Consider the following 27,707-nt stretch of genomic DNA (forward strand, 5'->3'; position numbering starts at 1 on the left):
ATTAAAAAAGCAATGGATAAGAACATATATGCATTTATGCACAGCCCATGGACACAGACAGCAATGTGGAGAAGGCAGGGCAGGGTAAGGGGGCAGAGGCTGGGTAGAGGGGAGAAGGGAGGGAATAGGGGACATCTGTAATAGTGTCAACAATAAAAAAATATATCTGAAATATTTAAAAAGAAAGAATTACTAAATTGGTAGACAGATTTTAAAAAACTATCCAGAATGCATTATAGGAAAAACAGAAATAAAAAATACGCAGAAGAGAAATTAGAAAAATAGAATGAGAATGTACACCATATCTATAATTGGAGTCACAGGATAGAAAAGAGAAAATGGGTGAGACAATATTTGAAGAGATAATAGCTGACAATTTTTCAAAACTGAAGACATGAATCCATAGATAAAGGAAATACAAAATGCACCAGGATAAATCAAAAGAAATCCAAATGCAATGTAGTGAAAATGCAAAATTCTAAAGAAAAACAGAACTGAATCCACATATTGATCTAATTGCAGACTAGCAAACCTTAAATGCATACTGTTAAGTGAAAGCCAGTCTGAAAGGCTACATACTGTATGAATCCAAATACGTGCCATTCAAAAGGCAAAAAAAACTATAAACATAGTAAGAAGACCAGTTGTTACCAGAGGTTGGTTATGTGAGGGTAATGGAAAGATGAGCAGATGAAGCACAAGAGATTTTTATGGTGATGAAATGATTTTTTTATAATACTGTAATGATGGATACATGACATTACACATTTGTCAAAATCCATAAAACTGCGTAACACTAAGAGTGAACCTTAATGAAAATTATGGACTTTTGTTCATAATAAAGTATCAATATTGGTTTATTAATTTTAAGAGATGTACCACACTAATGCAAGATGCTAATAATAGGAAAAACTGTTTGCTGGGGAAGGGGTAAGTAGTGGGGGAAGAAATATGGAAACTTTTGTATGACTTGCTCAGTTTTTCTGTAAATCTAAAACTAAAACTGTACTTAAAAAAAAAAAAAAAAAGGCAATCACAGTGACTGTAAACTAAAGCCAATAACAAATCACAGTATATAAACTTCAAAATTATCTTGAAATTTTTGGTTAAGTTGCTACACTTAGAGTAGACAATGTTGGAGTTAGGGTGTACAAGAAAATATATTATTTTTTCATTAACTTCTAAGATAAAAACTGAGAGGGTTTTGTTAGTAAAATGGTATAAAACAGTCGAAGAGAGTGTTCTGTAGTCATGTAGTATGGGTTTGAATTTCAGTTTAGTACTTACTTGTCAAATTAGTTAACCACTACTCTGAGCTTTAGTTTTGTCATCTGTAAATTGGGAATAATATTGCATCCATCTCATAGGGTTGTTATAAAGATTAATAATGTATGCAAAGGGCTTGGTGAAGTTCCCAGTATACTGTCAGTACTCAATAAATTATTTTACTACCTATAATTATGCAAACTAAGGTCAAAATTTCACCTAAATAGATACCTAAATATACTAAATAAATCCTTGAAAAAATATAAAAACTTTTACACTTTAAGATGACTAATAGGCTGTATTTCAATATTATTGTTTAGTTTAAAAATTCACACATCTCATAAACGTAGTAGAGAAAAAGCTTGGGGTTAGTCTAGATTTGATAAAAAAGTCCAAATTGTTACTTTCTCTGAACTTCCATTTCTAGTTCTTTAAAATGAGTCAGTATGAGTGAGCTCTAAGATCCCATCTAGTTCTAAGATTTTGTTTCTAATAGTTGGTTATCCTGATGATTTAAAAAATTCATTTGACTATTGTTTATTGACTGACTTCTAACGTGCACTGAGCAGAAAAATAAATTCTATTCACAGAGAAAACTTTTACAAAGTTTAATTCCACTGAAAATAAGTCCTACTGAGGGACTTATTAAAACTGAAATAACTACTGTCATGAATATAACATAATTTTTAAAGTAAATTAAATATACTGAAATACTGTCTAAACATGATATTAAGACATACTTTTGAGAGCTCTTTATTTACTTATTTTTGTTAATACTCATCCAAGGTTATGTTTTCCATTGATTTTTAAAGAGAGTAGAAGGGGGCAGGGAGGGAAGGGGGAGGGAGGGAGAGAGAGAGAGAGAGAGACATCAGTGTGAGAGAGGCACGTTGCTTGGTTGCCTCCTGCATGTACCATGACCAGGGCTGAGATCAAACCTGAGACCCTTCAGTGAGGGGGCTGACGCTCTAATCGCTGAGCCACACCGGCCAGGGCTGAGAGCTCTTTATTTTGATATTTAAATATAAGTACTTATTATGATAGAATAGATGATTTAATGTCTATTGAATGCTTTTAAACTTAATTATTAGCTAGATTAACAATCACTCTACTATTCTGTGATGTAGGACCTATTATCACCGTTTTACAGAAAAGAAAATTGCTCTCTGCTCAAGGTTATAAGGTTATAATTTATTGAGCACTTACCATGGTATAGAGCTATGCTAAAAGTGTTTTAGATATGTCATTTATTTAATCCTTTCAACAACCCTTCGATTCAGTTACTTTCTCCAATTTCCATATGAGGAAATAAGACTCAGACAATTAAGTAACTTTTATCAAGGTTACAAACATAGTAAGTGGCTGAGCAAAGACTCAAATCTACATGTATTGATTGATCTCAAAGCCGACTCTATTATTATAACAGAAATGTTTTTGAGGGAACAAAGTTCCCTCCTTCCTTCATTAGTCATAGCTTTAAATCTTTTTTTTTTTTTTTTTGATAGGTTAACAAATTAAAGATGCTAAAAGAAGTTCTTTGTTCATTGGTTCTCAACTTTCCTTGGTTGTAATTTAATTATGGGCAATCCCTAATACACAAAAGCCCTCCACCAAGCAATCTAAAGATCTCTGACCTCATCAGAAAGCTATTCAAGAGCTTGGGAGAAGTTATAAACTGCAAATAGCTTAGGGGCAAGAATTCTAAAAATGTACTCTTAGCTTCCTAAGGTGCACTGATCTTATTACAAATTATCCCTTCTGGCCTAAATTTTTTTCATTTTATTTAATTTCTTTAACCCTGTCTAAAATTTCATCAATGAAATTTTCTTTAAAAACATTTTTTTTAATTCATTGATTTTAGAGAGAGAGGTAGGGGAATAAAGAGAGAAACACTGATTTGTTGTTCATGCATTCATTGATTGCTCCTTTTATGTGCCCTGGCCAGGGATGGAACTAGCAACCTTGGTGTATGGGGATGACACTCTAACCAACTGAGCTACCCGACCAGGGCTCATCAGTGAAATTTTCATTGAAGTTAATAAGCATTTTCTCTCAAAAAGAAAACTTTGTAAATAGTATCAGTCATTAACAAATTTGTGTAAATTTACATAAGGATAGCTTTCTTCCTTTAAGGTAAGTTAAAAACAGCTACAGTGAAAAGTTTAATTTAGAGGTGAGAAAGCAAGTACATCTGAGGCTCAGAGCACTTAAAAGGGATTGGGCAGGCCTGACTGAGCTAGATGCTGCAGTGAGGATGTGGGGCAGGATGAAAGTCCCGGAAGTGTACTAAAGCAGGGGCGGGGACGATGTTAAAACGAGGAAGACTGCCAAACATAAACCACTCACTTCAGAACTTTGCCCAGACTGGGATCCTGCCAATGGAAGAAAGGTAACTTATTTTTCTAATGTCTTCTGGGACCTGAAAACTCAAAATTTTCCTTTCAGTATGTAGTACAATACAACTGTACTGTGAGTTAAACAAGCTTTTAGTGATTGCACTGGGAAAATACTACTTAGTTTCTGCACACAAAACTGCGTTTCATTATCTATTGACCTAACCCATTGCTGATCTGGAGATTAAAAGCACATTTTTAAGAAAGACACCCTTTTAAAAAATAATTTGAATGCAGTGTAAAGTATTATTCCTTCCTCCCCTAATCTTTCTACTAATCTGCATTGCCTTTAAATATGTCAAAGTAAAGTTTTTTCAAGAATGAAGATATTAATATTAAATAGCTAGGTATTTTCCAACAGATAGCCATAAACATAACAAAGTACCTATGTGACTTACAAAGTATAATGTGACTTTTTCCTTAATTTGTAATGGACAATAATGAACTTTTATGACAGCTATTGCTTTCAATTAGTTAAAAATAAAATTATTACCTTCAGGAAGTAGCTCAAGTTTAAATTCCAGGCCTCAAGCATTCTACTACCCCCCAAAATGCCCTCTTGTCCACTGAAGCTCTTCTTTTCTGCGGCGCTAAAATCATGATAGTAGTAGCTTCATTTATGTGAAAGATATGTCTTCATAGCAGCATTTTTCTCTGTAATGAGAAGGTATTCAATGTATATTTTATTTTCCTACACATAAAGAAAAATACTAGATTTTGTTTGCAGGTTTTATTATAAAATAGCCATTACAAGCCTTGTATAGTGGAACCGTGAGCTTACTCAACCGACGAGAACGAAAGACTAGAACTGACTTTACAGAGAACTTCCCTTGCCTTGTGATAGGTGACTTAACCTGTTTCCTTATCTAAAACCAGGCATTTGGACTAAGTTTTTGTTTCAACTCTCACATTCTAGAACTACTGAAACAAAGACCTCAGCAGCAAATTACATTTTTTTCTACAATGAAAATATTTACTAATAGAGCATCTTTTGGAGCCATGGAAGCTTCAGAATAAAGGCCTCCTCCCGATACCCCACCCCTATAAAACCCTGAAATTGATCTGAGAAGCTTATTTCTTAAGCAAGTAGCCTTGGGGTTGGATAAGAGAACAGGAGAAAGTATTAAACATGTCACCTATACAGCTAATGATTGGACTTCAGAACACACACTAAGGCATTAAATTTTGCTGGCAAACTGCTTTCTAGAATGTTTTATATTACATTTAAAAAGTGGATTTTAGCCTGGACGTTGTCGACTCACGAACCAAGAATTCACCAGTTCAATTCCCGGTCAGGGCACATGTCCAGGTTGTGGGCTTGATCCCCAGTAGGTGGTGTGCAGGAGGCAACCGATAGATTTTTCTCTCTATTCTTCTCCTTTCCTCTCTCTCAAAATCAATAAAAACATTTTTTAAAATGGATTTTACCTTATTGCAAAAGCAAAGATTAGGAAGAAATTGTTAAGTTAGATGTTTTTATTTATAGGGAAAAAGGGCTTTTTATTGTTTATACATATTTACCATATGGCAAAGAGGAAGAGACTATTCAGGGTGCAGTCACTCATATCTCTGTGGGCCATGCTTGGGCTACTGCTGTTTTGATTTTATTCAAGAGCATTTCTATTTGTTCAAAAACTTAGAGGCAATCCTCAGCTGTAATTTCTAAAAATCTGTCTTAATATCTGATTATCTTGTTTTCTCCTATAGACTTTTATGTAGTAAAATTTATCCATTAAAACCAATAGTCTGAGGATAAATCCCCAAACAGCTAAAGAATAAAGCCACTTGAGGTTTACAGTTTCTCTTAATTCTATGCACCTTGTTTAGTGTCTCAAGATTTAAAGCATCCTGAAATCTATTCAATATCAGTATCAGATCTGATTGATGACATTTAAAAAATATTGCTCAAAAGTACTTTAGAAAATGTCTTTCATCTTTTAGAGCAGGTAAATGACATAATGCACCTTTTATGATCTATACAAAATTAATATGAATCAGTGGTGTCAAAATTAAATCAAGACTACTAATTCACAAATATTTTATAGAATAATTTATTTTTTAAAGATGGGTGAAAGTTATAGCGTGCTAAATCAACATCAAAATTTTAAATTTATGTAAATTTATATAGAAACAGTAACCTATTTTAACTTTTCATTTTTCAGTGAAAAAAACTTCAGGCTAGTGTTCATTGTCTCTCTGATCTAAAGTTGGTCCTCCCTATAAATTCCCCTGTGATCTTGGTTACTATCCATTTCTTACCACATATGGACACACCCCTTTTTACCTCTTTGCTCTTTGAGAACTTTACAAATTATTTCATGTAATCCTCACGATGACTCTGAGGTAGATCTTATCATCTCTATTTATAGGTAAGAAAACCAAAGCTGTCAAATAACTTCCTTAAGGTCACAGAGAGCATTAGAGCTCAGATTCAAAACTAAGTAGGAAGAAAAAACAACCCAGAACAATTAGGACTTCAAAGCCCATGGAAGTCTTTATATCATACCACATCATGCCGTCATATACAAAAAAACCAAAAACCTATAATAAAAAAATATTTTCCAAGCTTCTGTTCTCCAGATAACAATGTGTCTTCATGAGGACCATAGTAAATGAACCATGCAGGAAATCATTAAGACCCAAACTTTGCAGTTAATAGTCTAAGTAAACTTAAAGAAGGCACTCCAAGTAAAAGCACCTAACTACCCCAGGTATTGCATGGCGACACCGCCAAATATAAGACTGTCACTGTTGAAAACACACCAAAGCCATCATACTGGGTGTTTACTTATTTTGGAACACTTAAGTAGTTTTTCCTTAACTAAATTTCTCAGTCAAATGAAAAATGTATTTTTGTGACTTCAACGTTCTGCATTGCCAATTTAAGTTTTATCTTTGAAACCTTCAGGTTCTGTATCTTACTGATATTTTTCATTTTGAATTAAGATCAACCTATATTGACTCTTATCAGGTACTATATTTTTATTTTGATAAATTTCAAGTTGATAGTATTAATCTACTAATTAATCTAATTAACTATATTTTTAAAAGATATTTTGACCAATGAGATATTACCAATAATTTTAAAATTATCTGAAAAAGAAAATTAAGATTTGAGGTTCAGTGAAATTTAATTCAGGCAATTTTACTGCTGTAACTAAAAAAATCACTAATGATTAAAGAAGAATGATGTTTAAAACTTTCCACTTCTACCAAATTAAAAAAATATGGATTACATATGGAGCCTTCAATTAAGCAACCGTTTCAAGCGTCAGGTGGTCTAACTTCTTTAATAAATAAATCCTCACCACTACAATGAATCACATGGTTAAATAACCACCCAGTCATTTAACCAGCCCAATCCTTTCCTAGATCTTCAGCAAAGAGGTTTTATAATTTTATTCCTCTAACCACCAGGCTATTCTCCCTTATCTGTTCACGCTGGCAAAGCTAGTTTAATTGGCATTTGAATGGCAATGATGGTAATAACAGTCAACATTTACTAGGTGGCATTTACTTCTCACAGCTGACCCAAGTGTGGCGCAGAGGTTAATAAATACAGGGGTGGGCAAAAGTACGTTTACAGTCGTTGTAAGGAAACAGACCCTCGGGGTACGATCACAGTAGCTTTAACTGTTTCCCGTACCCACAACTGTAAACCTACTCTTGCCCATCCCGTAAGCAGTGAGGCAGCATTCGAACCCCGGCATCGGGTTCCGGGGCCCCTACTCCAAACACTGAAAACAGTCCTAGTGTCACGTCATTGCTATCTAATAAAAGACTGGTTTTTGCTTACAATTGTTTAAATCACTTCTTATAGTCTATGATTGACTGAAATACCGGGTGTCTAAAGTACATCTTTAAGCAACTTGTTAAAAAAGGAAAAAAAAAGAAAGCTTTAGTTGTCTTCACCTGTACACATACCGCTCTGCCCACAAATTTTGCAATCCAGGTCTGCCTGATTCTAAACTGCAGTCTCTTGAAGTCCCCTTCTTGGAGCTTTTCTGGCGAACGCCTTAAAAAGTGACTGAAACCTGGACAGTCTCTCTCCACCCATCCTCCCTCAGAAAAACAACTAAATTTAACTAGAATAATTACCGGTCACTGAGAATAAGACATAAGCCTTAGAGTAACTTCAAGACCCCAAAAGTCAAAAAGCAAATACGCCTTTCCCCTTCTAAACATAACATATAAAGGGGCTCATAAAGAGCAAAAAACGGGACGCGGGACAGCGCGAAGGGCCACACTCTGGGTGCTCCCGCCCAAGGGTCCGGGTCCTTCTCCGCGACGGGGGCACGTCCTCGGGCTCGGCGACCCTCCTTCTCAGGGCACCTAACCTCCTTTTCCAGCCCGCCTCCGCGGGACCCGCGAGCCCCGTCCCGGGCAGGGGCTAGTGGGCCTCGCCATGTAGGGCCCGGGGAAGGACCCGAGATGGGGTGCAGGAGGCGCCCCCAGGGTCCCGCTGCGGCAGGGGCGGGGGCCAGCGGTTGCTTAGGGACCGGGAGGGTCAGCAGGTGATGGGTGCAGGAGGCAGGCGGAAGAAAGGGGGGGGTTGGGAAGTAGCGTCCGGTCCGTCCGCGCAGCCAGCTCTGTCAAACCTCCAACTCCCCCAGTCCCGCCGCCGCCGAGAGCTCTACAGGGCGAGGAGGGAAGTCCACAAAGTGCTGGAGCAGAGGGGAGAAAATTCAAAACGAGTCTACTCAACCTCGTCTTGGCTCCGAGGCCCCGCCATGGAGACCAGCGCAATGCGCAGGCGCGTCCCCTCCGAGCGCGCAGCGCGGTAGCGTGAGGTAAGACCCCTATCGGCCGCCGTCGTCGCTGGCTTCGAGTCCGATTCCTCCTTCTTTTGTATTTCCTTCCTCTCATCTGGATTTAAAGCGTGAAGCTAGAGGCGCGAGCCCACGAAGAATCTCGCTAGTGACGTTCTGCTTGTGAGTATGCGTGGTAAAATAAAAGTGGAACGGCTTTAGTAAGTTAAAGCTGAAGACAGAGAAAATATAATAAATACCTGGCTGGAGTGGGGATGGCTTAATGCAAGTAAAATATCCTGAGGGCAGCGTGGCAAAAATGACTACAATTCCCAGTGGTTACAGCGTCTGAGAAGCGCTGCTTTCTGGGGGTTGTAGTATCCAGGAGGTTGAAGTATCGGGTCTAAAGACACCCTCTTACATTAAAAAAACGAGAGCGAGAGAGCAGCAGATTTGATTTGGGCCTTTCTGTATCTCCATACCCGATCACAGGCCTAAATATATGAAAAGAAATGCAAAAAGATTAAAGGGATACTCCGTCTTTAAGACTATGTTTTCCTAATCGACGACTCCTAAATCTAGGAATAGGTAGTTGATGTTTGAGGGCTGGGCCTCTGGAGAAGGGCCTCGTGGTCTGGCTCGGTGAGGAGGCCGGACGGGAGAAAGCGGAATCCCAGCCCCGTACCGCAGCTCGTGCTCCCCTGAGCTGCCTCTTTTTGTAATCCTAAGGGACCAGAGAGCCCGCTGTCGGACTATTACCCCGTGCGTTTCCGTGGGCAAGTTTTGTGTGTACCCCCCGCGATGGCTCAGCTCCAGACACGCTTCTTCACTGACAACAAGAAGTAAGCAAGCTCCTCTCCTCTCTTCTCTCCTCTCCCCTACCAGCGGTCCTTTCCAATGACTCCTTCGGTATAACCTTGTGGATCCCAGTGTTTGCTTTATTCACTTTTACACTCCCCTCTTTCTTTTCTCTTTTTTTTTCCTGGATTCCTCGCTTGACCGTATTTTCCGCTCAAGTGGAAGCGGTACCTCTCGAGGATTTCTCAGGGACAGACCTGTGATACCTCCTTACTGCCAAGCTTCTCAGATTCTATACAGTTTAAATTGTGAATGTACAGGAGCCAGAGGTCTTCAGGCTTGCTTCCCGAATGAAGCGTGTTATGTAATTTAACAATGGACCATGTCATTACAGGCTCTCTGCCAGTGGTGTTTCAGTATGTGTGTGTATATATACATCTCTGTGTGCATACATGTGTATATATACACATTTTTAACAATAGTCCCCAGGTCTGTAGCATTCATTTGAAGCCTAATTTCATTCTGCCTTATGGTGTGTTTGTAGCTTTATGAGTTGACCAGGTAAATCGTATCCACTCCTTGTATTGTTGCTTACATAGACATGAATTGTATTATCAATGCACATGAGTACATATACGTAGTCTCAATACTTCCCAAGGAATGTGATGATGCAATATCATGGCCACTGTACTTTTTCTAATTGAAATTTTTATTATTGTTGATTCACGTGAAGTCTTAAGAAATACACCACTGTATTTTAACCCGTGAGATGTCATATGTGTATATATGTGTGTGTGTGTGTTCTCCAAAAATATATGTTCTGGTCAGTAAAATGAGGGGTTAAAATAATTTTATTAATCTATATTTATATAATTTACATATATATATTCATATATGTGCATGTGAATCATGCTACTCCTCCCCCTCCCCCATTTTACTGACCCAAGTGGTAAGTGAAAAGAAGAATGGAAAATTTTGTTCTGTTACCTTTTGGAGAACCTAAGTAACTGCTTACTATTTTTGGCATGATAAATATATAACTATAGCCTTACGAAAAAGTGTAGTTTGAGGACCATTAACATCAGCATAACTTGGGAGCTTGTTAGAAAAAGCAGAATCTCAGCCTCCACCCCAGACCTCCTTATTTAGAATCTACATTTTTACAAGCTCTGAAGCCCCCCACCCCAATTGCGGCAAAAAAAGACTTACTGCAGCATTTCTTGATGAGCCCTGTAGCTTCCACCTTAACATCTTTTGAAACTCTTTCATTCCCCACAAATACAGCTTCAATTTCAGCTTATGGAGATTTATGTTTTCTTGTCTTTTTCTATTTATTTTTGGTAAGAACTTTGAGATGTAATTCACATACAACAGAATTCACACATTTAAAGTATTCAATTCAGTGGTTTTGCAGAATTATGCAACCATTACTATAGTAAATTTCAGAAGATTTTTTATTACCCTTTAGCTATTACTCCAGTCCTTCCACTCCCCCAGCCCTAGGCAATAACTAATCTTTCTGTCTCTATATTTGTCTGTTCTGGACATTTCATATATGTGGAACTATATAATGTGGTCTTTGGTGACTGGCTTGAAGAGTCATCCATGTGGGAATATGTATCAGTACTTCATTCCTTTTTATGGCCAAATAATATTCCATTATATGGATAATACCACATTGTTTCCATTGTTCAGTTGATGGAGATTTGGGTGCTTTCTACCTTTTGGCTATTAAGAATAGTGGTGATGTGAACATGTGTGTTCAAGTTTTTCTTGTGTACATATATTTTCATTTCTCTTGGGTATATACTTAGGATCAGAGTTGCTGGATCAAATGGTAAGTCCATGTTTAACTTTTTGAGGAACCCCACCAGCAATGAGTAAGGGTTTGATTTCTCCACATTCTAACACTTATTGTCTGTCTTGTCTTTGGTTGCTATTTACAGCAAAATCACACTTTCTGGAATAGGCTGGGTGGGCAATTTAATAACTTTTATCCATTGTTTTGCTGCTCTCCCTGCTTTTCTGCACTCCTGCTTTCTATCCCTCTTTCATGGGACTCACTTGCTGTACTTCTACAAAACAAATCGCAGTATCAGTATTTGAGTATTTATTTTGTATAACAACAAATGCCAGACTCTACTCTCCCAATGCTTTTCTCTAGTTGAAATGAGCTATGGCTTCTTTGTTCTCCCATTTTATATATTATTTATGATATTATTCTTACATAGTTTCATTGTATTTGGTTACTACACTTTAACCCTTTGTCTTCATTCATTTTGTTTACCCCATGAAGCCAAATGTCTGACATGTGTTAGATACCCAAGAAATGTTTGTTGTATGAATAAATGCACATTCGTTAAAATAGTCTGTGGACTTAATCTTGATGTTTTATTTCTTTTTTATAGATATGCAGTAGATGATGTCCCCTTCTCAATCCCTGCAGCTTCTGAAATTGCTGACCTTAGTAACATCATTAATAAATTGCTGGAGGCCAAAAATGGTGAGTAAAGTTAGGAAATACCACTAACTACAATAAATTCCATCACATTAATTTTATTTCCCTTTTTTGGCCTTGTTTTATAATACTGCATGCATTTTATAATGGTAAAATTTATAAATTTTAACATATGGGTTTCCCTGCTACATGATAATTTGAAAATGCTTTGAAATAAAAGTTTTCAGAAAAAAAGGTATTTTAGTTTAATCTGTTTTTAAGACTATGGAGATAAGGTGGTTGAGATTTAGGAATAAAGATTTTAGTATAATAGTTGTGATGTAGAAGTAATCAAGACATTGTGATTTTGCTGAAGAGCGCTGATTTGGGTAGGCAGAGAACAAGCATCTAGGGCTTGGGACTCACTTGCTGTACTTCTACAAAACAAATCGCAGTATCAGTATTTGAGTATTTACTTTGTATAACAACAAATGCCAGTATTCATACTGGTATTTTTTTAAGTATTTAGAATTCATAAAATGAATGGATGAAACATTTATAAACATGTAAGAGTATCAAGTAAAACATTTATAGAGATACAAATATTAAACATATGGTATGTGTGAACATAAGTTATTAGCCCATAAAATTAATATAAACAATGTATGCAACAATATTGATTAAATAAGGCTGGCCATAAATTGATAACTAGAGTTTCATGATAGGTTTATGAAGGTTTATTATAATGTTTAGTCTCCATTTTTGCATATGTTTGAAATATTCTATAACAAGATGGTTTTTTAAAAGTAAAATCATGTATGAAATAGACTTAAACATAAAAATTGAAAGTAACATAAAGTGTGATTTTTAAAAATGAAATTTGTTGATGGAGACACCATTTAGAGGCAAATGTTTTTTATATATATATCTTTATTGATTTCAGAGAGAGGAAGGGATGGAGAGAGAGATAGAAACATCAATGATGAGAGAGTCATTGATCGGCTGCCTCCTGCATGCCCCTGCTGGGGTTCGAGCCCACAACCCCGCATGTGCCCAGACCGGGAATCCAGCCATGATCTCCTGGATCATAGATGGATGCTCAACTGCTGAGGCATGCCAGCCACGCAAGGCAAGCATGTTTTTAAGCAGATGTTTCTGATGACCCTAGTTAAGTTTGAGATGATGTTTTTGAACAACTTTTCAGGGGCACAGAGTCTGCAGTGTTTTCATTTCTAGCAAGCTGTAGTTCTTGATTCAGAGATAGTCACATAGCATTTACTATCAGTCTCTGTCTTTCATCATGGATGTATAGAGATTCTGATGCATACCTTTTTAAATTTCAAAAATGTTATATATTCTACCTATTAAAAAGTCTCGAACTAGAATAAGAATTATTCTTACAGTAGAAGCTTTGCAATACCAACATATTGTTGTTATCCAAATATTTGAATATTTTCTAAACTTGTACATGGACATTGGTTTGTCTTTTGAGTTGAAGGTGCAACTTATTCAGATTTCAGATTTTTAAAAAGTAACAATCCAGTCAATGAGGGCATTCTTTCAGAAGGATTATCTCTAACAAATGCAGAAAGAAGAAAGAATTTTTACCACATGGTAATTCCAAATCAAATAATGGATTTAAGCAGTGATTACTGGTAGCTTCTAAAACCATTAATTAGGTAAAAGACTGATAGAGAACATGATGGGTGGGATCGTATCGACATCATCTGAACCCAGAGGTGGATCTTAATTATAAAAAGAGACACGGTGAGATAACGTGCTTGCTGAAATATATAATACTGTAAGTATTCTCGTGTGTGTGTGTGTGTGTGTGTGTGTGTGTGTGTGTGTCAAAAAAAGGGCAAACCTGAAATCTAATCAGAATTGTCTAGATCTTCCTCATGTACAGGATATGTAGGTGGTAGAGGAACATGTTAAATGACACTTTGGAAATGTAATCAACCAAACCCAGAAAGTAAGAAATATTTTTAAAAAGACAAATGACCCAGCTTCTTCAACAAATAAATGAATGGCAAGGGAAATAAAGAAACTGTTAAAGATTATAAGATATATTATTATAAAATACATTAATCAAATATAATTTGTGGAATTTGGATACTGATTCTAAAAAGCTCACTGTAAAAATAGGAAATAAGGAAATATGAACATTGGCTATTTGATAGTCAAAGGAATAAAATATTTTAACGTGACTTTTTAAAAGTCTTTATATTGTAGAGATACATACTAAAGATTATAGATGAAATGATACCAGACCTGAGGTTTGCTTTAAAATAAAGCAGTAGAGGGAGGAGTTTAGACGATTGTCCATGAGGTAGTAATTGTCAAAGTGTGTGATGTGGATGGGGATTCACTGTTATCTCTACTTTTGTATATATTTGAAATTTTTCATAGGATAAAACATTTTTTTAAAAATCAAAATAATTATACCACCAACAGTAACAAAACAATTTTACCAACAGAACAAAGTGTTTCTGTTCTTAAAAGTCATATAATATACTGGGATACATGGCCTGATTATGCCATGGAGAAATTCTGGAGAAACTCGGAGGCTACACTGGGATAATAGGTACCTGTTTGTTTTGGGGTCTGTCATATACCTCTGGCAATACCACTTCAGGTCCTAAGAGTGATGATTTTATTATGCATTTTCTTTAGAGGTCCACAAACATGTGGAGTTTGATTTCCTTATCAAGGGCCAGTTTCTGCGAATGCCCTTGGTCAAACACATGGAACTGGAAAACATCTCATCGGTAAGTTCAAATGTTTACCTGCTCTATTTTACTTAAGTTATTATCAGATAGTGTAGGTAAACTCCATTTAGAATCAGGCTGAATCTACAGCAACCAATGTCCTTTTGATTTTTTTTTTCTCCCTAGAAATTTGAGCTTCAGTTTTTTATATATTCATGTTTGAAGTCCTTTCTTCTGAGAGTATATTATTCAAGAAATGCAGATGAATGAATATGGAAAGATACCTTCATATTTGTGGAAAGGCAATAGCAAATACATGTTTAGTACTCTAAAGGTGTACAAAATGATTATGTACATATAACAACTTATAGTTAAGGTTATTGTGATTTGGAATGATTTTTCTCCCTTTCCAATTTTCAAACTTTTCTTAATATTGCTTTTATCATTGTAAAATTAATTTTGGGAGGCAGTTTTTAGAACTGTGGTAAAATATACATAAAATTTATCACTTTAACCATTTTTTAAATTTATAATTCAGTGACATTAACTACATTCACAGTATTATGCAACCATCCCCACTATCCATTTCCAGAACTTCATCATCCTAAATGGAAGCTCTGTACCCATTTAACAATATGCTTTTGTGATTTTATAATTTAAGTTTCTTATATTCTTTTCCCCCCCACTTTTATAAGTTTTACAAGGTCATTAATACTTCTTAATGGTAATCAGCATACTGTTAGATCAAATAAAGTTTTTCACCTTTTGTATGGCTCCAAATTTTCTGGGTTATGAAAGGGACAAACATGAAGGAGATATATTGAGGGTCCTTTATCTTCATAATGTACCAGTTTAAGACTGCACCACCTGATTGATTTCTGGTTTCTCTCTGTGACTAGGAAGAGGTTGTGGAACTAGAATATGTGGAGAAGTACACTGCACCTCAGCCAGAGCAATGCTTATTCCATGATGACTGGATCAGTTCCATCAAAGGGGCAGAGGAATGGTATTGCCAAATGAATGTTCCTATATCCCTTTTTTAATGCCACCTCCATCAGTCTTTTTAAGTGCCTGATGGGAGTATTCTCTGATTTCTCTTTTCTTTGTAAAAATAATTTGCTATATATGTGTCTATTAGCAAATTTTCTGTGTCATGACATTTTTATTCTGAATAGGTCAAGTGTCAGGGCATTTATTTGATTTATGTTGCTTTTAAGACCAAGGATATAATTTGTTTTATAGAGGGGGGAAAATCCTTTTGTAGTCACATGTCTCCTGGCCTGCTATGATGAAGATGCAGATCATGTTATTTTAGGGCTAAAATTGACAGACTGGAATCAAGAAATTATGGATGGCTCAGAACAAACAGCCACTGGCCTTACCTGTAAAAAACCACCTCAAGAGTGGTATATAGTGGTAGCTTACATTTAAAGAATGTCTCCTTGCCTGGCTGGGCATGGCTCAGCGATTAAGCATCGACGTATGATCCAGGAGATTGAGGTTCAGTTCTCAGTCAGGGCACATGCCTGGGTTGTGGGCTCGATCCACAGTTGGGGGCATGCAGGAGGCAGCCGATCAATGACTCTCTCATCACTGATGTTTCCATCTCTCTCTCTCCCTCTCCCTTCCTCTCTCTGAAATCAATAAAGATATTTTTTTTAAAAAGAAAAAAAAGAATGTCTCCTTGGAGTTACTACACAAAGTTACATTTTTACTAATTTTATTTTTCCTTTAAGTGGTTTTACTGTTTTTCTATTTAATGATTTTCACTGGTTAAATACAAAGGACTGTTAGGCTTTACAAGCAACTTGCTTAGCTTTTCTAACAGTTGTAGTATTTACAACAATAGTAAAAATGAAATCTAGGATTTCTCAGTTATGTTTTTATTTTTAGCAGGTTAGGAAAAGCCAAATGTAACATCTTCTGTTCTAATGTGTTTTTAAATCTTAAACTTCATGTTAAAGGAGAGTTTAAAAGTATAATCCTCAAGATTGACTTTTTCATTACCTTAGAAATATAATCGATTTCAGGGTTTGAAAAAGCTGCTTTTTGTATTTCATAAGATTTTTTTCTCACAGGATCTTGACTGGTTCTTATGACAAGACTTCCCGGATCTGGTCCTTGGAAGGAAAGTCAATAATGACAATTGTGGGACATACAGATGTTGTAAAAGATGTGGCCTGGGTGAAAAAAGGTAATTATATCAGATAATATATATTTTCTGCCCTAGCTGGTTTGGCTCAGTGGTTCGAACATCGGCCCACAGACTAAAGGGTCCTGTGTTAGATTCCGACCAAGGGCACGTACACTGGTTACAGGCTCTGGACGGCTGAGTGCGGGAGGCAACCAATCAATGTGTCTCTCTCACATTGATGTTTCTCTCCCCCTGTTCCCCTTTGTCTGAAAAGCAATGGAATAAATTTCCTTGGGTGAGGAAATACATATATAAGAGAGAGAGAGAGTGTGTATGTTTTGGGGTTTTTTTCTCCAAGTTAAGATTATGTTAAGCTCTTATAGTATATTTTAATCATCCCTCTACACTGTAAGTTAGCTTCTTTTTCAAAGCTGGACATAATGAGCTTTTTAATCTTTTTTTTAATCCAGATGTCCCCCTTTTCCTCCCCATTGACCCTCTCTACCCCGCCCCCAGCTTTTTTATCTTTTTAACATTTTTCTCAACAACATCAAATTCAGTTCTTGGTTTCAGAGCACGGTGTATTTTAAATTTTCGTACATGTTATTCTTGTGCTCCTTTCTTCAGACAACTTGTCTTGCCTACTACTGAGTGCCTCTATGGATCAGACTATTCTCTTATGGGAGTGGAACGTAGAGAGAAACAAAGTGAAAGCCCTACACTGCTGCAGAGGCCATGCTGGAAGTGTGGATTCTATAGCTGTTGATGGCACAGGAACTAAAGTAAGTAGCTGCTATGTTATCAGTACTGTGTTGAGTTAGACTTTGAACTTCTTATACAAAAATTTTTTTCTATGTATATTCATTGTGATTGGCCTACTTTCATAACAATTGGCGACTAAAGAATATGATTTCTAACCAAAAAGTAAATACTCATATAATAAAAGAGATTCACTTCCTCAGTCTGAGTATCTGGTTTAGAACTAAACTGCAGAAATTTTAAGAAATCGGGTAAACAAGCAATTTCTTTATGTAACCTTAAATCATAGTGATCAACATTTTCAATCTTTCAGCTACTCACAGTGCTATCATCAATTGAAAATGTCTAGTTCATCATCTAATAAGCCTTAGCATACACTAAGGTTAGTGTTAATAGAAGCTGTTTTACTATTATCACTGACTTTCTCTGTCATGACAAAATGGTAAAAGCTAGTTAAAAGGAAACAAACCTGAAGGCCACACTGGTATTGACTTACGAGGGATTACAGACTCTCTGACCATTTGAAAGTTCCATAAGCCACGGTGAAGTGTTCTGGATTTGAGTGTTTCTGCAGCATTTCTTTGCCAGTTAGTGTAACAGAGGACATTTGATGCATTCAAAGTTAAAGATTTATTATTATTACTTTTTATTATTTATTGATTTGAGAGAGAGATCAGTTTGTTGTTCTGCTTATTTATGTATTCATTGGTTGATTTTTGTATGTGCCCTGACAGGAGATTGAACCTGAAACCTTGGCATATTGGGAGGATGCTCTAACCAACTGAGCTACCTGGCCAGGGCCAAGATTTATGATTATTCATATCTGATCCCTCAAGAAGGTTTACATGCTGTCGTGTCCAAACTTAAGTGAATTAATAACTGTACCCTGTCTTGTGGCTGTAAGAGAGAGGAACTCATCTAGAATTTTTTTTCAGCTTAAAGATTATGAGATCCGCCCTGGCAGGTCTGCCAGTTGATTGGGCATCGTCCCATGCACCAAAAGGTTGCTGGTTCCATTCCCTGTCAGGGCACATGCCCAGGTTTCGGACTCAATCCCCAATAAGGGGCACGCAGGAGGGAGCCGATCAATGTTAAGCTCTCACATCAATGTTTCTCTTTCTCTCCCTCTCCTTTCCTCTCTCTCTGAAAATCAATAAACTATTCTTTAAAGAAAAGAGAAAGAAAAGATTGTGAGATCCAAGGAAAGAGTGAACAACCACGTCACAGTCAGGGTGATGATGCATTTGGGTCTTAGGAACCAAGGAATGGAGGCTTGAATGTGGCCAGCACACCCTTCCATCTCATCTACCCAGGTTGACGTTAGTCTCTCTGAACCTCAAACTGGTGTTTTCCACATGGCAATAAAACTTGGCCTTCAGCATTCTCAGGTTTTACATCTTGTACCATCTGTACCTGGGAAAAGACTAACTTCACTCTCTGGAATACAAGTTTTTTAAAAAAAAGGTCCTGAAGGAGAAAGAGACCTATTGGCATAGTGGAGGTCAGTTGTACTCCCTGTTCTAAGCAACCACAGCCAGGGCACCAGGCCATAGAAGAATGGCAGCTCCTTCAGTTGCCATGACACTGAAAGTATAACTTTCAGGAGACCAGGAAGACAGGCAGGTGATACCATAGTAGTAAGGATTTCTGAGCAAAATAAAGGTTTTAAATTAAATAGAGAGAAAAGAACAAGGAAAATAATATAATGCATTATATTACAAACTCTTTCCTTTCATATATATCTGTTCAGTTTTGCAGTGGCTCCTGGGATAAGATGCTGAAGATCTGGTCTACAGGTAAATAAAAATATTTCTTTTACTTTGACTTATTAATGATATTTCAAGAATTTCATTGAAAGAGTTCTTTTTAATCCATATTTTACCAGAAAAAACAAAAACAAAAAAAGGTCCAGGGCTTTGTAGGACACAAAGGAGCATAGTGTAAAAAAAAAATAGTATATTACTTTGTGTTTCAAAATGTTTTCCTACCTCACCATGCCTGTATTTATTGAAATACTGCAAGTGTCAATAACATGTTTGGTGTAATGGGACATAACTGCCTGGTTCTCTTATTCAGGGACCTGGAAATAAAAATACTTTCTGAGTAATTTTGATACTTAAGCTGACTTATTTAAAAACACCAAAAAACTTTTAATACAGTTTTACCAAAGTTCTTACTTGGAAAACATAGATTAGAAGAAACAATTAGAGGAGGAAGGGGAAGAACAACTCTCAGAGGAAGGTGCCTTTATAGTAGTAAGAAGACACTGAAAGAAGAAAAAAGGCAGGGGAAACCACAATATTTAAAATTTTAAAGTAGTAGTCTAGAACTATTTATTGCACAGGTAAACAGATGAGAATACCTCTGTTATTTCTGAAGTAATTGCTATATTACAACATAATACCCTAAATACAGTTTACGAAGCTTGAAGAGTTTTAAATGATTATGTGTAAGATGGCAGAAAATAAATAATCCACTTTAGTAGATATTCCAAAAATGCGTAAATAACGGTTTTGAGGCAGAAAGTGGCTTGTTTAGAAATTTTCCCCTTTGTGGAATATTTAATTTTTTGATAGTTCTGGGTAAATGAGATATATATATTGGTTGTTACCCTTAAGGCATTTATAGTCTAGTTTGGGAAAAACTTTAAATTCATAAAATAGTTACAAAACATTAAAATATATGGTTTTCCATCTGGGGTTTGCTACCTGGTCAAATGATGTGTAACAAAGTTTTTTTTTTTTAATCAAACAAAAAATAACTATCTATGAAACACTTAAATTCATTGTTAGAAAAGTAAAATAGTACGTAGAATAAACGTGGCTGGAATGTATGTCCTTTTACTATGTGTTTATCTCATGGCATTCTCTTCATAATATAAATACAATCTGGTCAACTAACAGTAAACAATTTTTCATAGATATGGTAAAGTAATGAATATTCATAATGATCTTAAAGACGTAGTAAGATATCAAACTGGTTAGGTTCTAGGATTTTAATATACTTTCCTTTTTACTTCCTTCTGGAAGACTGATAACCTGGGAATTGTTTTTATGTATCCAAAATAAGTCGGAATGTCTATTTATTCCCCAGCCAATTGAGATAATATATACCCAGAAATGGAAGAATTCTTTGAGACTGTTTGCAATTAATGTTTACCATAATTTTTTAAAATATCAAATCTAATTTTCTATGATACAGTCCCTACAGATGAAGAAGATGAAATGGAGGAATCCACAAATCGACCAAGAAAGAAACAGAAAACAGAGCAATTGGGACTAACAAGGGTAAGTATTTGTGAGAACTGCTATACTTGGCTTAGGTCTGTAATGACAAACATAATTTATTATAATCTTTCCTACTTAAATTTCCTTTTGTTTCACCTTGCTGCTGGAACCATAATTAAATTTCCTTTCAGTAGATTTGTAAATTTTCATTAGAAATCCTCCTGTACTATACTACATTTATCTGAGTCTTTGAATGGAGTAGCATTGAGCCAGGCTTACAGATTGGCAGGTTGATTAGTTAGCTGCTTTATTTGATCTCATGGTACACTTTGAAGTAAGATCTTTCCGTTGTTAAAGTTAAGTGAAGCATCTCATTACCTAACTGTTTAATAATGATTGTTTCGTACACTGAGGATGTAATTCTCACTAGGGATGCTCGGGGTATATCCTAAATCACCAGAAACTAAGAGTTTAATTGAGGTTTTGATTTCATCATATAGTTACTACATCCAATTAAATCAAACTCAGGAATTTCACCCATATTCCTGTTCTGTTAGAAAGATATTTGTGGTAATATGTTAATATACTTAATGAGAAGGACAACACTGAGTCAGGTTTAGAAAAGCATTTTTTCATTCATTCTCTCACAGCTGTAATGAACGTGCAGTAAATGAAGCACACATTTGCACATTACCCCTTGTAGTCACCAATAAGGTACCTTATAAAAATTATTGAAAATGAGTAATAAAGTGTGATCATAAATGATTCATCAAACTCACATAAAATGCAATAAACAGTGGCACTTACTGGCAGTAGTGATTTACAATTTAAAGCATTTAAACATGAACTGCTAAATTGCAAGAGGAATGATCTGGCAGCAACTCAGCTTCCGTATCACTTAGTCTAGTAGGACAAATTCCTTGCATTTTGGATATTGTGCCAATTGTAATTTATTGATGCATATCCTTGATGTTGCAACTGGTAAAGAATATATCTGAGAAGATAATTTCTTGAATTATAAAAATTCTTTACACAGAAGGAAGCTTTTTTTTTGCCTTACCTTTAATTGAAGTTTGGCATACATATAATTAAGGATACAGCTCAGTGAATTTTCACAATTGTGTATACCTAAGTAATCACTATCCAAATCAAAACATTGAGAATTATCAACACCCTGAAGACTCCCCTAGCCTCCCTGGCAATCTGTAGACCCTAAAGGTAATCGCTGTTGGGACTTGTATCCTAGATTAGTTTTATCTGTTTTTAAACTTCATATAGTATCTTTGAGATTATAAGCTGTATGACCTTGGGTAGGTTGTCTTTCTCAGCTTCAGTACTTCCATCTACAAAATTAAAACATAAGTATCTGTCTTGGAGGATTGTTATAAAGAAGAAATAAGCAGGATATAAAAGCCAAAGCACCTGACAAAATATCTGGCACATGGGCTTCAGAAGTACTAGCTACTATTAGTTTCAATTACTCTGAACTGAAAATGCTTTACCTTTTGGGTGTCTTTCATTTCTAGACGCCTATAGTGACCCTATCTGGCCACAAGGAAGCAATTTCCTCAGTTCTGTGGTCAGATGCTGAAGAAATCTGCAGTGCATCCTGGGACCACACAATTAGAGTGTGGGATGTTGAGTCTGGCAGTCTTAAGTCAACTTTGGTAAGAGATAATTTCAGTTGTTCTCTGATTAACTTTGAGCTTTTAAATGATAAGCTTCTAGAGATGATTACATTTAACCCACCACGGTGAAATGTCCTTTCCTTTTTATTTTTTCAGACAGGAAATAAAGTGTTTAATTGTATTTCCTACTCTCCACTTTGTAAACGTTTAGCATCTGGAAGCACAGATAGGCATATCAGACTGTGGGATCCCCGAACTAAAGGTGAGTCATGGAAACCACTGAAGGAAAAATATGTGTAAATAACATCAATTTCTCTTCTCACTAGAGATGTGTATAAAAAGATACTTTTCTACATATTTTCTTTTTAGATTTGTTCTGCCCACTTCTAAAATTCAATAATTGTTTTTATTTTATTTTTTTTTTGCTTTCTTCAGATGGTTCTTTGGTGTCGCTGTCCCTAACCTCACATACAGGCTGGGTCACAGCAGTAAAGTGGTCTCCTACCCATGAGCAGCAGCTGATTTCAGGTTCTTTAGATAACATTGTCAAGCTGTGGGATACAAGAAGGTATATCCTATTTAAATCCACAAAAGAAATATATCAATTGCCTGTTTACACAGAGAAAATGAAATAAATACTGAAATGATAAATATTGGTATCAAAAAGAAAGACCAGGATCAAAGGCATCTATCTTCTTCATGTTAATATGTTGTTTTTGCAGCCTGAAAGAATTTGAAATATAACTATAGAAGTAGGCCAGTGGTCTCTGAATAAATGGAACTGTGATCAAATTATAAATTAGATGTTAATAAAAAGATAGCCAGATATTAAAGATTTTTTTTAACTCATGGGCTAGTGCTACGATACTAGTATATGCAGAGTGCCCCCAATAAAATGCATACACAATATATTTACATACTTTGGTAGGATGGAGAGGCATTAACCAAATACATGTTTGTTGTTATTTACCTTAAATCTGCTTTCTAACATCCTTATACTACCTTATGATAGATGATTTGTTAATATCTAGAAGGTATTTACGTTTTAATTGGATACTTTACTTTAGCAATTACCATAGAGTTTCTGATAATAGTAGTTAAGGACTACAAAGAAAATAAAGCAGAGTAGCAGCACTTCTTTGGGGAAGGCCTCTCTTTGAAAGTAGTATTCTAATAATGAATTGAACAACGTGAAGGTATGGGCCATGCACAGATGATGGCAGAGGGAAAAGCGGATAAGGTGGGGAAATCTTCGCATACTGACAAAACAGCAAGAGAGCCAGTGTTGACAGAGTGGAGTAAGCAAGGAGGGTGGCTGTACATGAGTCAGGTAGTGGTTATATTGAGTAGGACTTTGTAGACCACAGTAAGGAATTTGGGTTTCATTCTAAGTGTGAGGAGGACGGCTTTGGAGGTTTTTGAGCAGGGGAGAAAGAATGAAAGCAGAGAGGCTAATACCATAATTCAAGAAACTGAGAATAGTGATTTGGACTATGGGGGATAGCATTAGAGGTAAGTCGTTGGATTTTAGTATATTCTGAGGATAGCTTTTTGGCAGGATTGGCTCATAAAATGAATATAGAAATGGAATCTAGGATAATGCCTCTTTTTTACTGAGCAATTGGGTGATTATTGGTGCCATTTGCTATGATGGGCAAGAGTAGAAAAAGAAGTTTGTAAGGGAAAAATCAAGAGTTTTTTGGTTGTTTTAAATTTGTAGTGCCCATAAGACATTCAGCTGTCAGCCAATTGGATATATATACCAAACTCGGGAGAAGTTCGGCTAATATTTACATTTGGGAGCTATCTGCATATAGATGGATAGATAAAGGGTTATATAAAGCCATGATTCAGGGGTAAAGTAGTAGTAGTAGGGGTAAAGTAAAGTAGTAAAGGAAGTATGAAAATGGGCCTACTTATAAATTTTTATAAATAAATAGCATTTTTCCTGAATAAAGTTGTTGTAGTAAGTCTCAGTTGTTTGCTAATGATACAGGAAAAACAGGAGAGGTGGTCAAGTAAATACCCAGAATTTTCATACTGTGTGGTTATAGAGGCGAGTATGGTGAACTCTATAAAGTTTTTAGGAAAGTGTAAGTGATTATTCATATATGTTTTAGTACTATGAAAAGCATATAACATGTCAGCATTTTCATCTTTTAGTTGTAAGGCTCCTCTCTATGATTTGGCTGCTCATGAAGACAAAGTTCTGAGTGTGGACTGGACAGACACAGGGGTAAGGTATTATTAGTTATTTGGTGAAGAGGGAAATACATTAGAAAAAATCTGGTGTTTGTGTTTACAGACTAGTTTCAATATAGCTGATATTTATAATTCTGTATTCTAAGTTTCCATTAATATTATTCTTAAAATCTCACATCCCATTCAAAGAAGGAACAAACTTGTCCTTTAATGTTAGGAATAGTATAATTTGAAATTTGAAATTTTTAAAGCAATTTTGTTCTTATGAGTATTTTAATGAAATATTTCAAGTCCATGAACTTGCTATTTTATACTATTGGGTCAAAGTATTTCCCATTTAGAAAAATCTTATATAATGAACCTAGATTATAAAATGTGTTTAAAGAATTACAGTTTAGTTATGTTTATGTATATGCATAAGCTCTTATTGCCTAAGAATTCTTTTCAAATACATAGGTCTTCGGGCTACTTGGGTAATTTGTAATATCCATTTACCCACAAACAATTAATGTGCTGTCCTTTAAATACTTAATTTTCTTAAATGGGTAAAACTATATTACTTTCCAAACAATTACTTAGCAAATGCTTCATAGAAAGTACAATAGCATATTCACCTTAACCAAATTCAAATTATCGCTTTAAAGCTTTCCTATACTGTATTACAATATAGTAGTGAACACTGGTGTAACCAGTCCATTGAAGTATTACCTCTCAGTGCAGGTTAACTGCTCATCCATAATTGCTCTGTAATCAGAATCATCAGTATTTACTTAGGTTTGCTATCAGATGAAATAACTGTCTTTACTTCTATTTGTGTGTTTTTTCTCCTTTTATGCAGTTACTTCTGAGTGGAGGAGCAGACAATAAATTGTATTCCTACAGATATTCACCTACCACTTCCCATGTGGGGGCATGAAAATGAATGATAAATTTGCCTACAGAGATTCTTTCTGTAAATGTAATTAATAAAGAATACTTAGATTACATCAGTGCAGATCACCCTTGATAATAGTTATTACTGTCTTTATTTTGTATTTATTATATAACATTTTGCATTTTTAAAATAATAAAGTGTGGTTTGCATTCTCTACCTTATGTAAACTCTTGAAATTAAACTGAGTTTTTTATTTCTTTTTAAAGGTATTGGTTTGAATTAAGATTTGCTTTTGAAATGCTATATAAAGCATATATTAAAAATACAGTACTTGTCCAGTTTTTGGTGTGTTTTTTTCTGATGGAGAAACTTAACTTTTTAAAGTTAGCTGTTTTTTAAAAGCATGTAAAAAACTAATACATTTTAATACAGAGAAAATTAGAAATACAATTTGCTTTTGGTAAAATAAGTAATGTCTAACTGTAATAAGACTTTGTAGGTATTTAGAACATTAGAACATGTAGATGTTGCCAACTTATTAAGTTGAAATACTTTAAGTGAAGTACTTCATATGAAAGATATGTCACAATCCTTTAGAAACTGCATACAGATTTCATGGTAACCAGGAATCCCCTCAACCATACTTAATCTTGTGTATAGATAAGAATAGATTCTGTAGACCAAAGTTTTCAGTCAGTATTAGATACAAACATTCTACAAATTTTATAGCATTGATCTAAATTCATATGTTATATACAAAATACTTAAAGTAAATGCCCTCTTAAAATATGACTTCCACCTTTATTTATTTTTATTTTTTTTAAACCCTCACCCAAGGATATTTTTTCCATAGCTTTTTAGAGAGAGTGGAAGGGAGAAAGAGGGAGAGGGAGGGAGGAAGGGGGGGGAGGGGGGGAGAGAGAGAGAGAGAGAGAGAGAGAAACATCCATGTGAGAGAGACACATCCATCGGTTGTCTCCCATACACACCCCAACTGGTGCCAGGGATTGAGCCTGCAACCGAGGTATGTGCCCTTGGCCAACGCTGTAACTACAGTCAAACCAGTTAGGGCATGACTTCCATCTTTAATGGATTGGCATTCCTCAAGCAGAGCACTTCAGCTTCTGAATAATATATGGGGAATGAGTTTGATCTCATCACTAGACTCTATTGCAATATATGTTTTTCATTGATTTGAGAGGGTGGGGAGAGAGAAACATCAATGTAAGAGAAACATGATTGCCTCCCATATGTGCCCTGACTGGGGATCAAACCCACGACCTTTCAGTGTACAACACAGTGCTCTAACCAACTGAGCCACACCAGCCAGGGTTCAATATAGGTTAAAAAAAATTTTTTTTAATTTTTAAATTAGAGTTGACATACAATATTATAGTAGTTTCAGGGGTATAATCCTATGATTAGACATTTGCATAACTTACAAAGTGATCACCTCATAAATCTAGTACCCTTCTGGCTGCAGTTGAGAGCCAAATTAACAGTGGATTAAACCAGGTGGGAATTTAGTTTCCGTGTGGCAGTCCAGGGCTGGTACAATGGTTTTATTCCACACTCCTCAGGGACTCAGGTGGACTCTACCCCATTAGACAGACCAAGAGCTATAGCTCCAGTTACATCATTTCTTAGTGACAGTACATTTTAATACCCAAAAAGTGAATAAAGGTAACTAGAAAATTCATACCCAAAATCTGTTTTTTCTCATTTAGTGCAGATTGGTATAAGTTTCATATCTGTAGTTTCTGATAATCTTTTCTTTTTCAGAGAACAGTGATAAATTTATATTTTTGTTCTGGGTGGTCACTGCATGAGCCTTGCAAGCAGAGTTATTTAAAATATCTTTCATAACTCAGCCAAGCTGGGCTGCTCAAATGCAGTATGCGTACACTAGGTTGTTAAAATAAAGGTAAAGAGGCCTATTTTTAAGACAAAGGACGAAGAAGGAAGTGGCATCACATCCAGTTCCACTACCTGTTCTCAACCCTTGTTTCAGGGCAGGATACATCCCTGCGCCAGGTATTCTCCCTCGGGATGGGCAAAGCCTAACCAGCCACGTCTCAGAAAAGGGTTATCCAGGTCATCTCTGCAAACTCTCCCTGTGTAACAAGTGGTTAGACCTTACTCCCCTAACAGGAGGAACGTAAGAGGCCTGGAAGACTCGGCACTCTTAAAACAGTACTCCTGCTCGCATCCCCTGCCTCTGCTTCAAAAGTAAAGTCTCCTTTTCCATGGTCCATTTTCCTTCATTTAGTTACACCAGAGACAGGGCATTCCATAGGTTTGTTTATCCTACTGTCTTGGAGAGAGGAGTGGAGCTGCTTTCCTAGCACGGGTTAAGGTAGGACCCAGACAGTGCACTGTCCGGGACCTGCAGACCTCTACAGGGCAATTTATGCTGTATTGCCATCGTAATGCAGTTCATGAACATGTTGATACTTGCTCTTCCTTCACCAAAGTTTAAAGAAATTCCTTTTCTTACTGTTTAACAATAAACCTAATTTTAAAGTTAGGC

General features: G+C 36.0%; 2 protein-coding genes across 7 annotated transcripts in view; one reads left to right on the forward strand and one right to left on the reverse strand.

Moving 5' to 3' along the window:
- CARF (calcium responsive transcription factor) overlaps nt 1-8,436 on the reverse strand; it is a 65,599-nt gene extending 57,163 nt beyond the window's left edge. For 2 of the 4 annotated variants that reach the window (XR_013999124.1, XM_081141852.1), the window contains exons 1-2: nt 8,365-8,436; nt 4,153-4,313 (exon numbers count right to left, since the gene is read on the reverse strand). The gene's annotated coding sequence lies outside the window, so the exon portion shown is untranslated. Of the gene's footprint in view, nt 1-4,152; nt 4,314-7,571; nt 7,845-8,364 lie in introns of those variants that run through there. The other 2 variants (XR_013999125.1, XM_081141853.1) reach the window with 2 other exon arrangements.
- Nucleotides 8,199-25,518, forward strand: WDR12 (WD repeat domain 12). 3 transcript variants are annotated; one of them, XM_081141855.1, is made up of 14 exons: nt 8,199-8,449; nt 9,137-9,249; nt 11,614-11,708; nt 14,319-14,413; nt 15,253-15,359; nt 16,432-16,547; nt 17,115-17,269; nt 18,997-19,042; nt 20,448-20,533; nt 22,000-22,140; nt 22,258-22,363; nt 22,537-22,669; nt 24,265-24,337; nt 25,142-25,518. In XM_081141855.1, exons 2-14 carry the CDS (start codon nt 9,209-9,211, stop codon nt 25,217-25,219), a joined length of 1,272 nt encoding a protein of 423 aa, XP_080997981.1. In that variant the 5' UTR covers nt 8,199-8,449; nt 9,137-9,208; the 3' UTR covers nt 25,220-25,518. The 3 variants fall into 3 exon arrangements, with proteins under 3 accessions (XP_080997981.1, XP_080997980.1, XP_080997982.1); XM_081141854.1 differs by having other exon boundaries at nt 8,417-8,590; XM_081141856.1 differs by lacking the exons at nt 8,199-8,449; nt 22,537-22,669 and having other exon boundaries at nt 8,827-9,249; nt 25,142-25,307.
- Nucleotides 25,519-27,707: the final 2,189 nt, after the last annotated feature.

Source organism: Miniopterus schreibersii (genome assembly GCF_964146895.1).
Source record: "Miniopterus schreibersii genome assembly, chromosome: 7".
NCBI classification, from domain to species: Eukaryota; Metazoa; Chordata; class Mammalia; order Chiroptera; family Miniopteridae; genus Miniopterus; species Miniopterus schreibersii.